We start from the raw sequence: 15199 nt of genomic DNA on the forward strand, positions 1-15199 counted from the left end.
CTGAGAAGTGGTGCTTTTTTTGAAGTAATGTCACAGGGTGTACCTGCCTTATCACACCTCTTCTTGCCAAGTGTGGCACTGCAGTTGCTTCCTGCTTCAGTACTTCTGACTTACGCTATGTCTACACTACCGCAGTAAGTTGACTTATGCTAGGCAACTCCAGCAACGTGAATAATATAGCTGGAGTGGACGTACCTTAGGTCAAGTTACCGCAGCATCTATGGGGGAAACTCTCCCGTCAACTTACCTTACTCTTCTTATTGCGGGTAGAGTACAGGGGTCAACTGGAGAGCGATCTGCTGTCAATTTTGCAAGTCTTCACCGGACCCACTAAATCAACCAATGGTAGATAGATCTCAGAGCATCAATCCCAGCTGTAGTATAGATGTAGCCTGAATTGTCTCATATTTTTGGACTGTAGGGAGTTAAGTCTCCATTTGATATATGTTGAGTCTAAAACTGTGTTCCTCCTCTTTTCTTTTCTCCATCTGTAATGACTGCAAAATATAGAGGCAATAACTCCTATAAAGCTAAAGGTTGAGGTGTGGTTAGTTGTCCAATGAGTTATTTGCTCTATACTTAAGCACATTTAACATCCTACTGTCTTTCAAAATGGGTGTCCAGTACTGCTACTACTTTGTTTAGTGTCCTACTCCAACAGTCTAGCAGGCTGCTAGAGCTCAGCCAGGCTTGTATGCTTCAGGACTTTTGCTTGTAAATACAATTCCCTACATTCAGAAGCTGTTAATGATGATTCCCTGTGACTTCCCTGCTCTGTTCTCAGAACAGAAACTGTTCACTTTAGTACCCATCTCCACTGATCCACTTAATTCCATGATCAATGCTAAGATTAGTCACTTCTAGTTGATAACTGGCTTTATTTAGAAGAGTTGGCCTTTCAGGCAAGGTAATAGGAAGAGGCTTACAAAAGGAATGTGGGGATCGAAAAACACAGCACAACCTGGAGTAAAAAGATCATGGCAAGAAGGCTATGAAGAATGGCAAAGGATGGGAGTAGGAGGAGAAGAGGTATGAAGCCCTAAATTAAGCAAACAATTAAGCATTGTGTTTAATACTTTGCTGAATCCATGTATGAATGACAGCAGGGAGGAGAGAAGACAAAAACAGAAGTGGTAGACACAAAATAAAAAAAACTTTTATCCTACCATAAAAAGGACCCCACACACCAAATCCCAGAGTATCCACAAACCTGAATCTTCAGACCACGTTCCCCATATGTGAGGCACCCATAGACTCTGCCTTGCAGACCACAGCTCACAGTAAAAATAGGGTGTGCATGTGGGCATCACTGCCCAGCCCCCTCTCCACTGGCCTTGGCTCTGCTAGAGGAGTGTTCTGTGCCCCACATGCCGCTCCACGGGCAGTGAGCTCAAGTGAGTCACAACAGGCAGCCAGGCTAGCAAGGACCTGCTGCCTATGACCCCTATACTCCACTGCTTGATTTCACTCTCAAGACTTTGGCGCACTCCCTACATGTCTGAGACGCTTGGAGTTTGTCCCTTAAGGCTGTAAACTAAGCGTGCAGCGCCTCACTGTGACCTGCATTCCAAACTACAGCCCCTGGCATGCACAACCAACCATAACTCCTCTCCCCCTGTAAACTACAGTCCCTGCCCCCCAGCATGCAGTGCCCCACCTTGACACCACCCTCCAAACTACAGTCACCAGTGTACAGCACCCCACTGCACACACCCACACCCTTAGAATCATAGAAGATCAGGGTGGGATGAGACCTCAGGAGGTCATCTAGTCCAACCCCCTGCTCAAAGCAGGACCAACACCAACTAAATCATCCTAACCAGGGCTTTATCACGCTGGGCCTTAAAAACCTCTAAGGATGGCGATTCCACCACCTCTTGAGGTAACCAATTCTAGTGCTTCACCACCCTCCTAGTGAAATAGAGTTTCCTAATATCCAATCTAGACCTCCCCCAATGCAACTTGAGACCATTGCTCCTTGTTTTGCCATCTGCCACCACTGAGAACAGCCAAGTTCCATCCTCTTTGGAACCCCCCTTCAGATAGTTGAAGGCTGCTATCAAATCCCCCCTCACTCTTCTGCAGACTTAACAAGCCTAGTTCCCTCAGCCTCTCCTCATAAGTCATGTGCCCGAGCCCTCTGATAATTTTTGTTGCCCTCTGCTGGACTCTCCAATTTGTCTACACCCCTTCTGTAGTGGGGGGCCCAAAACTGGACACAATACTCCAGCTGTGGCCTCACCAGTGCTCTTCCAAACTACAGCCCTAGCAGGCAGCACTCCACTGTGACCATTCTCCAAAATAAACCCCCAGCACTACACATTGCTCTGCCCTCGCTCTTCCCCACTTCAATTACATCGCCTGGTATAATACACCCCCCAGACTACAAATCCCAGCCTGCAACGCTCTAACATTAGCTCACCCCAGACTACAACGCCCAGCATGCAAAGAGGGGCCTTTAACCCAGTCTGTACTACAACTCCCAGCATGCAAACCCCCCTCCTCCGCCACCCGCTGGCGCAATGCATGCCGGCCCCGGAGCTGGAGTGGGCGCTCTCAGCCCGCTAGATTCCACGTGGTGCGTTAGTCGCTGCTGCTGGGGAGGTGTCGCTGTGAGAGCGGCTTGCGACGCTTTTTCAACAGTGCGGTGAAGCGGGGCTGCCGTATTCCGGGTGAAAATACCGGCTGTTGTGCCGTTGCCTGGCTGAGGCGGGGAGGGAGCGGCAGGAGACGGGGCGAGAGAGGGGAGGGAGCAGCCCTCACGCCCGCCGGCTTCCCCCTGGATGGTCCGTATCGCTGGCGCGGGGCCTCCTCCTCCCTGGTCCCTGCGGTGTCCGGCGGCGCGGCGGGCTGTGAGGCGGCCGGAGGCGGCGGGTCCCGGCGGCGGGCGCTGAAGATGGACTATGACTTCAAGGTGAAGCTGACCGGGGAGCGGGAGCGGGTGGAGGACCTGTTCGAGTACGAGGGCTGCAAGGTGGGGAGAGGCACCTACGGGCACGTCTACAAAGCCAAGCGGAAAGACGGGTGAGTGAGGAGGGGGCTCCCCGTGGGTCTGCCCCGGCCCCCTGGTTCGTGTCATCCCCGGGCCGTGCGTGCCACCCCTCGCCCGCCTCTTGCTGGCCTGCCTTCCTTCCCCGGAACCTGCTGCCTCATTAACTCCCGGCCTTTTGCCCTGTGTCTGCGCCCTGTCCAGTCCCTGCTGCCGTGTTACCCCCGCCCTGCCCCGTTCGTGCTGCCGCATTACCTCCCCGTCTGCGTCCTGCCCCGTTCCTGCTGCCTCATTGACCCCCGCCACATTATCTGTGCCCTGTCCCGTCCCTGCTGCCAGCTTATCCCCCCGCTGCCACCTCCCCTGTGTCTGTGCCCTGCCCCGTCTCTGCGGCCGTATTATCCCCACCACCCTGCATGTGCGCTCTGCCCCATCGCTGCTGCTGCTGCTGTTATTCCCAGCCACTTCCCGTGTGCCTGCAGCCTGCCCCCGTTCTTCCTGCCTCATGGGCCCCCTTGTCCTCTTATGTGTCTGTATCCTGCCTCTGTCACTCCTGCCTCATTGTCCCCTGTCACGTCCCCAGTGTCTGTGCCCTGTCCCTGTACTGGCTACCTCATTTTCCCCCCACCCATCACCTCCTCCTGGCTATGTCTGTGCCCTGTTTCATTGCTGCCGCCCCCCCCAATGTGTCTGTGTCCTGTCCCAGTCCCACGTTGCCTTTCTGCCCCCAGTTCATTGGATCCCAGTCCAGCTCCCTGAGCTGTGCCCTTGCATACCCCATCACATCTTACTCCTCTATACCCTTTCCTCCACTGCCTCTATCCATTGCTGCTTTACTATCCCCCTCATATTTTCTCCCACCCCCATGACTGCCAGATTCCAATGGCCCTCTGTTTGTGTGCCCTATCTCTGCCTTGCACCCTTAATATTGTTTCCCCTCGCTCTGTGGCTGTATCTCTTTCCTTTAGCCGTAACTATCTCCTTGTTCTTTACTCTGTTTGTCTCCACCTGTCATTGTTAGGAACAGTCACAGATGAAAATACACTTTCTCCAAACCTTAATGCTGGTGTCTCATATTAGTACTGGCAGCATTTGAGTGGAAAATTTTCTTTGGTTGAAAAATAATCCATATAACTTTCAGGTTTTTACTTCTGGGTAAATGGCTGTATGTTAGAAAAGCCTGTCTGCCACCATCTCTTTTGCGAGATTGGATTTAATTTTCATGGTGGGTTTGTGTCTGATTTATTATTGCTAGTCACCATTTTGAGTGTTCTTGCTGGTTGCTCCTATGATTGAAATCTTAGTCCTTGAAGGGTTTTAAAGCATTTTTGAAGATGATCTATTTTTATGGCCGATTCATAGTACAGTTTTTGGGAGATGGAGGTACAGGAAAATGGAGTGATCTGTAAAAATTGTTGAAAGAATACATATGGCAAACTGTCATTTAGTTTTATTAATCCATAGCAAAGCATCACTTTTTCAATAGCACAGCAGTAGGAAGTGGGGAGCAGGAGATATAGGAAATGCAGAGCTCAGTATTCTCACTGTTCCCCTTAATTTTAGCAATGTTTGGGTTGTTCCCTTTATCTTAATTCTCGTCTCCGATTTTCTCTTTCCCTCCCTCTACCCCCTTGGGATAACTTTATTAGTCTGTCACTGGTAATTTTCCCATGAATGTTATGATGGTGCATTTTAACCATTTAAAGTGGCAATGTTTTTATATTCAATAAACTGACTTATAAAAACACTTGCTTGCCAGTTATGGGTGAAAATTTATTAGGCTTGGTTTTATATACTTGTATCCTTATCTGAACGCTAATGTCATTATTACACAGAGAACTTTTACGTAAGGGAAACTTTTCACACTTTAATATTTAAATTTTAAAGAGAATTTTAAGCATGCTTATAATGACCTTGGCATAATCATTACGGTATCTGTTTTGGAAACAATGCAAAATCTTGACAGTTGTAGTGGAAATATAGGTGAAAATTATTTAACAAAGTTTTAGTGAAGCGCTGTTCCCCTGTTTTGGATATGTACTGTTTAGCAAACATTTCTGAAGTTGATGTGTGGTTTTTTTCATTGATTTTTTCAAAAGGAATGCCAGTCTGTAGCCTCAAGCACAGAGCCTCAGGTGTTGAAGGGTAATTGTAACTAGCTTCTGTGTCTACTTTGGAATTTTTTTTTGTAGTCTTTAAGCATATTGGACCTCTGCAGTGATAGGAAATTTAAAATTTGATACTACTTGTGATACATGTTTTAAAAGTAGTTTTTTCAGCAGAATCATCAGTCAGTGACATTTAAGAGATTACTGTCTGGAGTTACTGCTGGCTGCATTATCGTTTGTCTAATTACATTTTTCCTGACATATGACTCAGAATAAATGTGCATTTTAAAAAAAAAAGTCTAGCTAATTTTATGCAAACATGGTCTTTAAAACAGGATTTTATTCATGACTGTTTATACTTGTATACACTTTGAAATTCCCAGTCCTCAGAAGAAAAATATCAAGATATTTGATGTATTGCTTTATACATTTTTCTAGCTTGGTCTATTGCTGCCTTTTTTCCTTTTTCCTCCCTTCTCCCTCAAAAAAAAAAAAAAAAAAGCCTTTGAAGTAGCTCATTGATTTGCTTTAGTTGCCTATCACATGGTAAATTATAAATATTCAAACCAATATGTAATCAGTGTTCTTCTTGAATGTGTGCTTAAAAAAAATCTAACTCTTTTGCTGGGATTTGGGAGAGGCAGGGATTAATTTAAATATGAAACATGACTTTTTTGTTGTATTAACTTAATAAAAGGAACATTGTTTTACAGGCATAAATGTGCAATTGTAAGAATCTCAGTATTCTGGGCATTTTATGAAACTAAGAGAACTAAATCTTTGGGAACTGATTTTTTATATATATATATATATATATGTGTGTGTGTGTTTAAGTTCCCTGCATGTGGATGCCCAGTATTTTCATGAGTAATTACGTTATAAAAACAGCATGAACACATTCAACAGAACTAATTTTAATAAACCAACATATGCTACTATACATTTGAAGGCTGTGGCTGGATTTTTTGACATCAGTCTAGTAGTAGCAAAAATGATCTGTTATATTTAGGGCACCTTTCTTCTAAAATGCTATGACAGTTGTTTCACCAGTCATTCTCACTGATGGCTTTCACAGTCACCTCTGAGGTGAAAATATACCAGTTTAAGCAGCATTATATCACAACCATAGGAAAGGAATTATAAAATAAAAATCTAGTTGGATCTAGGTTCTGGATCAAGGGAATATTTTTAAGTAGGCAGAATGTAATAATCTTGGTGTCCTAACCAAATGCTGAACTTCTGTACTCTCTGAAAAGTGTCATGGGCTCTCTAGTAACTTGATGAGGTCATGTTAGGTTTTATGCCACATCCCACAGACAGCTACTCTAGCTGTGCTGTGCCCTCTGGCACAATATGTGAGGACTTTTGTTCAGGACTGAGTCAGTCAAGAGATTATCATTTACTGAATCACCAGCATCTAATTTCATGAAGGTTTCTTACATAAGTACTGACACAACCTGAACCTGACTAGTTTGAGATCATCCCAATAACAGTCTATGGTGGTACAGCCAAAGTTCCAGGTATTTTACAAATATGCCGTGGAATTCATTGCCTGCTGCAAAATTGTACTCAGAACTTAAATTTTCATATTTAAAAAATAAGTTTGCAGCCTTCATGGCTGCAAGGCATCTTCTGAATATAAACCAAAACAGAGTTGTCTCCCTGAATTTTGGAAGAACTACAAACAGTTGCAAGGCAAGTGTGAACTGTCCCAATTATGTTTTTGTTAACTATGAAATCCAATGATGGCAATTCAAATGTAAACATGAATTGTTTCTCTGCTCAGACATTAAAAGAAATATCAAAATAGCATGTTCATTTGTAACTGTTTAAATTACACGTATTGGAATGGGAGGCCTGGGGGCATTTGATTGCTAAATTGGGGAGCAAACTTCAAGGCACCAACATTTTAAACTGCATAAATTAGGTATAATCTGGTATGAAGTACATAGAGCATTGATTATAGCTATTAGGCCATGATTTCTTGGTTTGTTAGGAAGCTATGCAGGCTCCTCCTTTTCCAAAAGTGTCCCCAGTTCCTAATAAACCTAAATCCCTCCTCCAAAGACCATCATCTCTTCCACACATTTAGAGACGGGCAGAACTGTAGGGTATGTGGCCCTGTGCGTGTAACTGGAAGCATTTCAGAGAATGCTACCATGGAGGTCCTGCACCTTAAGCCCTTTCCTAACAGCCTGACTTTGGTCTCCGGGACTTCTCTTCTGTCTTTCTCCATGTCACTGTAACCTATGTTTACCATGACCACCAATCCTCCCCAGCACTGCATATCTGTCTAGATGTTTCAGGAGGTCCACAACCTTTGCACCTGGTAGGCAATTCACCATGCAGTTCTCCTGGTCATCACAAACCCAACTATCTATATTTCTGATGATCAAATCCCCCATTACTAGTGCCTGTCTATTCCTAATAACTGGGGTTCCCTCCCTCGGAGAGGTATCCTCAGTGTGAGAGGATACAGTGACATCATCTGGATGGAGGGTTTCAAGATATTCTCCTTCCTTGAGGCTTTCATCCTCCTTAACAACAGACGCTGTCAGATTGAGAGTGGGACCTCTCTACTGTTTCATTGAAAGTCTCATCTCTGTATCTCCCCTTAGCTCCTACAGTTCAGCCACTCAGACTCTGAGGGTCATGAGCTACTTGCCCCAAATGAACTCATATGCCTACAAGGCAGAAAAATCATACATTCTGCATTTAGAGCAATAAACTCTGCTGCTGGAATTCTGCCTGCTTGAATTAAACTCAGTTCTCCCCCTCCTTTTTCTCAGGTTTATGTATGTGTCTCTCAGGACCCTGACAATTTCTGAAAGCCTATTCTGTGTGGCAAGGCACAATTATATTTATGTAGCACTTAATGAAAATGTTTCTAAATAGTCAATTTACAAAGAGAAAATTTGTTGGATTAGGGTAAGAATAGAAAATTATGAAGTATAGCCAGTAGGTGACAAGTAGTAATTACCTATTTAAGTGTAACAACAATGAAATCCATTGAGGGCAATCTTGAAATATAGCAAAATCTGGTGTTTTTATTAACTGTTTTCTTTATTCCTCTCTTTTTGGGGAAGAGATATATATGTGGTGAGTGGAGTTAAGCTAGCTAACATTTTCTTCATCATTGTTCTAATTCAGACTTGCAGTGCCACTTTTTTTTTTCTTTTTTCTTTTCCTCAATGGAGGCAGCATAGCAAAATTTTTGTTGTTGTTTTGTAATAACGTTTCAGCAGGTGTAACTTCCAATGTGTATTAGGTGTCGTTTATCTTAGGAGTGTTAACTAAAGTTGAAGAGAGAGTATCTCATCTGGGTATATCAAACTTTGAAAATATTACCAGTTGTTTCCTGTCACCCAATCAAATCCAATACAAAACTTCTTCATGAAGGTCTGTAGGAATTGCATAAGGAATGAGATGGTGAATAATATGAAGGCTTTCTTATTCTTTGTATAAATCAATGGTTTGGCCTCCATTTGTAATACTGTGTGCAATAGTAGCAATCCCATCTCAAAAAGGATATTGGGGAACTAGAGTGAGTGCAGAGAAGAGCAGGAATCATAGAATATCAGGGTTGGAAGGGACCTTAGGAGGTTATCTAGTCCAACCCCCTGCTCAAAGCAGTACCAATCCCCAACTAAATGATCCTATTGGCGAAGCCCGCCCACTGCTAAAGGATCCCCCCCCAGCCTAAGAGGGGGATCCATCCAACTAAACGATGGAAGGCATGGAAAAAATTCTTGTATAAAAGAGTGAAAAGATTGAGATTTGTTTACCTTAGAAAAGTGATGAATGAGGGGACATGATAAAAACGAATGGTGTAGAGAAGGTTACTTGCCCTCACTGACACAAATTTGCTCCTTATTTCCAGTCTGAATTGGTTTAGCTTCGTCTTTCAGCTGTACCGGGAAGGTGAAGATTTATTTTGAAGTATAATTGTTAATGACAATGAACAAGTATTCGTAGACAAAATGCTAGAGAAGAGGTTGAAATTTCAGTTAAGTGCATCACATACAGCATCTGAAATTGCTGAACTGGAGCAGCTGAGACTCTGCAAATTACAAATTGCAAGCAATGCATGGAAGTTACAAAGTCAGCAGGTAAACCTGCAGCATTTAACTTCTGTGAACTAGAGTATAGAATTTACAAATTCCACTTGCTTTGCTTGCTGTATACGTAAAATGCACATGGCTTCTAATTAAAATTAGAATATTTGTCCTAGGTTTTTCTGTAATTTCCGTTACCATAATAGCTAAACACTTCCCAGTTAAACTAGCTTTGCATAATGAGGATCCTAGTACATTTCATGGAGCTGTCTGCTCTCCAGTAAGAGGCTGTACTCATGATATACATATTTCTTCTTCCTCACATTCTCTCACCCCATTTATTCTGTTTAGAGTTTTCTCAAGGAGGGTCGAAAGGTACTCACTCTGGATTAGTCTGATCTTCTCTAGAAACTTGCCTACAGCCTAGCTTCCTTACCAAGAATTTGTATCTTTGTCCCTCATGTGGTTCATTTTGGCCTTTTTGGTGTGTTGTCCCAGAGGAGTACAGCTGTACATTTGAATGTTACTTCTGGACTAGGGAGTTTTTTTTTTAAAAAAACCTAGAGTTTAATAAAACTGGGTATTGAAGAAACACAGCTTTTTCAGTCCCTGTTGCTGTTGAGTCCTTTTGGAACACCCCAAACTCTGCTGCTGCAATCACACCCCACTCTTTGGGACTGTTCCCTTTGACCTCCTCAGACGACCTTCAGCCCTTAAGGGACAGGGGACACACAAACATGACCCTGTCATTCCCTTATGAGTGCCTCATGTATAGGTGGAGAGACTGTTGATGCAGCTTGTTCCTGGTTTGAAGTTCATGATCAAGGTCTCCATCTGGTAATGGAAGCCAGCATAGAGAGAGGAATACAGGGACGATGTGTTCAACAAGCGCCTCAAGTACCCATTTCTACTTTGTTTCAGATGCATTAAGTTGAGTAATCCAGTCTGGAAATGACAGATGCATGGACCACAGTGACCAGATTCTCCTGTGGGAAATAATGGACAAAGTTTGCTAGAAGGAAGTCAGCAATCCCCTTGTTGCTGCCTGGTATTCTAGGTCAAGTGATAGATGAGCATTCTGTTTCATTAACAGGGGTTTGGTGTATTCTTGACCTTTATACTTCAAAATCTGCTAAAGGTTGCTCTCTAAACTTTTATTTAATAATTCAGGGTTTTGTTGATCTGATGGTGGGAATATTGTAACTGATGCAGTCATTGAACGTTGGCTTTTGTTTCATTAGATTTTTTTAATCATCATCCTGATTGTACATAAAACAGCTTTGTGGGGCACAATGATGTGGAGATTTGTCAAGGCCAAAGTGCACAACTGTAACTGTGGTTAAGCAGTTTAGTGCTTCTACAGCTTAGCAGCAGAGAAGGTAGCGACCACCAAACTCCAGCATGTGTTGTGACATTAACTGACATCCTGGATGCCTCACATTTGGGGCAGGGCACAACACAGAGACAGGTCTATTGGCATGAAAAAGATCTCTTTATGACCATGGACGCTTGCAGGATCTCCATTCTTGTATTGCTTAAACTTCTCTGCAGCTTTTGGCACAGTGGACCATGAGATGCTGTTAACCCACCTATATGATTTAGCAGGAGTAGATGGCCCAGTACTACAGTGGATGCAATTGGCTATTTCCAGCAGAACTCAAAGTAGTGATGTGTAATAGCTCCTTTCTGAAGGCTCTCATCTGGAGATCCTGTAGGGATCCATACTATCCCTATTTCTCTTCAATATCTATATGAGACCACTGCAAAAGATAGTGAGACTCCACGAGTTCTGCTGCCAACAGTATGCTGATGATTCTCCACTGATGCAACCACAGCCACTATTAAAATGTCAGAATGCTTACAAGAAATCAAGCCGAATTTGGGCAAGACTGAAGTGATGCTGATTAGAAAGAGGAAATGCTTTGTCGAACTAGCTAAGATGTCTCCAACTTCCACTGAAGGCATACAGCTCCCAATTGTCAAAGTGGTGTGAAGCCTTGAGATCCTGTTTGACACTCCTCACTAAGTGTGAGTGACCAGGTAGCATCAATATCTATTAAAAAAAATAAATAAAAAAAGCCTTTTTCTATAACCAGGTTGCTTGGAAACCTCGCTCCTTCCTCCCAGTGAGGAGCGAGCCTCAGTATTCATCACCTATGGAAATTTACTGTATCTGAAGCTAAATAAGTAAGGACGAAGCACAGCCTTCAGCTGATACAGGATGCAAATGCCCACCTTCTACATGGATTATGCTGCTGAGAGCATATGAGGCCTGTGCTCAAATTCCTCTACTGGCTCCCAGTCAACTTTTGTTACTAGTTTAAGGCTTTGGTTCTAGTTGTCAGAGCAACTAATGGATCAAGCCCCAGCTACATCAAGGATGGAATTTTGATTTATGAACCTCTGCAACAGCTGTGCTCCTCTAGGATAATGCAAATTATAAAGACCAGGACAAAACTCCTGAGAGCTGGGGATAAAACTTTCTCAGGTGAGGGAACTGTGGCTATGGAAGAAACTTCCACAGCAGTTTAGGTGAATCCAGTGTCTGAGAATCTTCAGGAAATATTTCAAAATCTCTTTGAAAAGGGCTTTCTACAATAAGAATGACACTCAACACTGACGCTCCATTCTACCCAAAAAATCCCTACCAATCTTCACCCCTCCCGCCCCCAGCTAAAAAGTTAAAAACCAGCCCTGCCCCAAACAGATGCTTCTCCCTTTTAAGGGTAAAATGATAAAGACTCCAGGAAATCTATTGGGACCTTGACTGTTGCTATTGATTTTACGTGGAAGTTGCTTAGCTACTGCAGTGAGTGGCAGTATAAAATGTAAAGATAGATAATTGTCCAGGTAGAGAAGATCTTCTGGAAAGACCAGATGTCTTAAAAAATGAGGTAAGAGACTAGCTGCAACTCTAGCAGGCTCAGGTCTTGCCATCCCTAATCCTTCTATTTGGTATAATCAAAAGTGCAGTACATATTTATGGTACTTTGGAAAACAAAGTTAGCATCCAAATTCTTGGCTCCAGAATCAGAGCGCTAAATTAGACTGTGGTGAGCACTGGAAAGCAGGATCATGAGTATCAAGTAGCTTGTCTAGTGCAAATATTGGAGAGTCAATAACTCGTTTGAAAACCATCTAAGCCTAAATATGAATTAGGCTAATGTGCCAGCACTCAGGTGGGTGATATTACATTAGCAATACAAAGTATAACTTCTAAGTTCTGTGCATAGGAGAAGATGAGACTTCACTTGTACAAACCCCAGGCAAAGAAACTTCCAGACCACGTTAAGTCATATAATCTTGCACTCTAGCAATGTCTGACTAGCACCAGTTTTTTGTAGCTTTCTTGGAAGGTTGTATGTGAGCCAAGTGCACAATAGGAAAATGAACCATTGCTGGCAATATTTTTTTTAGCAGCAGTTTCCTCCTTTTGGGAAAAAAAAAGTGCTAATGTTAGTTGGACAAAATGGTCTTAAATAGTTAAAAATTTACTTTGATGTTCTCAATAGCTGTCAGATACTTTATAAGGCTTCATCTGATTGTCATAGTACTTGAACACTTAAAACATTTAATGAATTTTATCCTTCACTTAGGGGTATTATACCCATTTTACAGAGAGAGAACTGAAGTGCAGAGAGTTGTGACATGTGCAGGGTCAAGCAAAGTCTCTGACAGAGCTGGGAATTGAATTTGTGTATCCTGAGTCCTAATGTCTTAAGCAGAAGACCGTCCCTCCTCACTGGAGAAATCATTCCTAGGAAAGAAACATAATAGCATAGAGAAGGTTCTCATGTATTCTGTAGTCTCTAGACATCAGTTATTCAACAAGCTATTTGACAGAGGGGATGCACAAATCTTTGGTGCAGTTATTTCAAAGAAAATTCTTTCAGAGGACAACATGGCCAAAGTTCCCAGCCAATGGGAGCTGCAGAACTGAGGCTTGGGGTGCAGCTGAGGCAGCACATGGAGCTGGGGAGCTGAGGCAGCCACTTCCCAGGAGCTGGGTAAGGAGTCTGCCCCCCTCCCTGGCACCTGCAGCAGTCCCCCCATGCTGCGACTCGCCCCCCGAGCGCCCGCTTCCCCCTCCCCAGCACCTGCGGCACCCCCTGAGTTCCCTTCCCCCCGGTTTTAGTCAGGGGTATTTTTAGTAAAAGTCATGAATAGGTCATGGGCCCGTGAATTTTTTTTACTGCCAGTGACCTGTCCATGTGGTGGGAGCAGCATGAGGAACCCCCTGGCTCCTCTGTCACCTAGTTGCTGCAGAGACACATGGAGCTGGGTGGGGAGCATCTGCCAGCCCTGCCAACCTCCCTTCCCGCCCCCGCCACTTGCTGGTGGTCTGCACAGTTGGCTAGTCATGTGGTATTAGCTGCTTTTGTTGCAAGCTGCTTAATTTTATTAAGAGGCGTAAAGTACACTAAACTTCCTTCCATGTAAGCAATTGCTGTAGTATCTTACACAGTAGCATTAGTGCAAACAAGAAGGCAGATGTCATGAGACCATCTTTCTATTAAAATTTGGCTTATGCCAGTAGAAAATTTAACAACTTTTTTTTTAATCAGTATTTCATGGAGTCAGAATTAGGGATAGCGTAACACAGATTAAGAGTTGTAAATCATACACTTGACAATGATCCTTTATCATAACCATACTAAAGCAACTGAAATTAAAAAGTGGTTTCCTCTTGTGTTCTTCCCAATTCTTTCTTAAGGTATGTCTACACTACGGAATTAGGTCGAATTTATAGACGTCGATGTTTTAGACATCGGTTTTATATATTCGAGTGTGTGTGTCCCCCAGAAGATGCTCCAAGTGCATTCAGTGCATTAACTCTGCGGAGTGCTTCCACAGTACCGAGGCAAGCGTCGACTTCCGAAGCGTTGCACTGTGGATAGCTATCCCACAGTTCCCGCAGTCTCCGCTGCCCATTGGAATTCTGGGTTGAGATCCCAATGCCAGATGGGGCTAAAACATTGTCGCGGGTGGTTCTGGGTACATATCGTCAGGCCTCCGTGAAAGCAAGGGCAGACAATCGATTCGTGCCTTTTTTCCTGAGTTACCTGTGCAGACACCATACCATGGCAAGCATGGAGCCCGCTCAGGTAAACGTCACCGTATGTCTCCTGGGTGCTGGCAGACGCGGTACTGCATTGCTACACAGTAGCAGCAACCCATTGCCTTCTGGCAGCAGATGGTGCAATACGACTGGTAGCCGTTATTGTCATGTCCGAGGTGCTCCTGGCCACGTCGGCCAGGAGCGCCTGGGCAGACATGGGTGCAGGGACTAAATTTGGAGTGACTTGACCAGGTCATTCTCTTTAGTCGTGCAGTCAGTCCTATTGAACCGTCTTATGGTGAGCAGGCAGGCGATACGGATTACGACTGCTAGCACTGTACCATCTTCTGCCGGACAGGCAAGAGATGAGGATGGCTAGCAGTCGTATTGCACCATCTTCTGCTGAGCAGCCATGAGATGTGGATGGCATGCAGTCCTTCTGCACCGTCTGCTGCCAGCCAAAGACGTAAAAGATAGATGGAGTAGATCAAAACAAGAAATAGACCAGATTTGTGTTGTACTCATTTGCTTCCCCCCTCCCCTGTCTAGGGGACTCATTCCTCTAGGTCACACTGCAGTCACTCACAGAGAAGGTGCAGCGAGGTAAATCTAGCCATGTATCAATCAGAGGCCAGACTAACCTCCTTGTTCCAATAAGAACAATAACTTAGGTACACCATTTCTTATTGGAACCCTCCGTGAAGTCCTGCCTGAAATACTCCTTGATGTAAAGCCGCCCCCTTCGTTGATTTAGCTCCCTGAAGCCAACCCTGTAAGCCATGTTGTCAGTCGCCCCTCCCTCCGTCAGAACAACAGCAGACAATCGTTCTGCGCCTTTTTTTCTGTGCGGACGCCATACCAAGGCAAGCACGGAGGCCGCTCAGCTCACTTTGGCAATTAGGAGCACATTAAACACCACACGCATTATCCAGCAGTATATGCAGCACCAGAACCTGGCAGAGCGATACCGGGCGAGGAGGCAACGTCA

The 15199-nt window shown here is 44.1% G+C and overlaps 1 protein-coding gene across 2 annotated transcripts in view; it reads left to right on the forward strand.

The window, feature by feature from the left end:
- Positions 1 to 2544: 2544 nt before the first annotated feature.
- Positions 2545 to 15199, forward strand: part of CDK8 (cyclin dependent kinase 8) — a 197480-nt gene continuing 184825 nt past the window's right edge. The window contains exon 1 of one of the 2 annotated variants that reach the window (XM_084624927.1): positions 2545 to 3024. In XM_084624927.1, coding sequence (XP_084481053.1) covers positions 2897 to 3024 — 128 coding nt within the window. In that variant the 5' untranslated portion in view covers positions 2545 to 2896. The remainder of the gene's footprint in view (positions 3025 to 15199) is intronic. The other variant, XM_084624926.1, reaches the window with a different exon arrangement.

The sequence above is a fragment of the Lepidochelys olivacea genome (assembly GCF_965140295.1).
Source record: "Lepidochelys olivacea isolate rLepOli2 genome assembly, chromosome: 1".
Taxonomy (NCBI): Eukaryota; Metazoa; Chordata; order Testudines; family Cheloniidae; genus Lepidochelys; species Lepidochelys olivacea.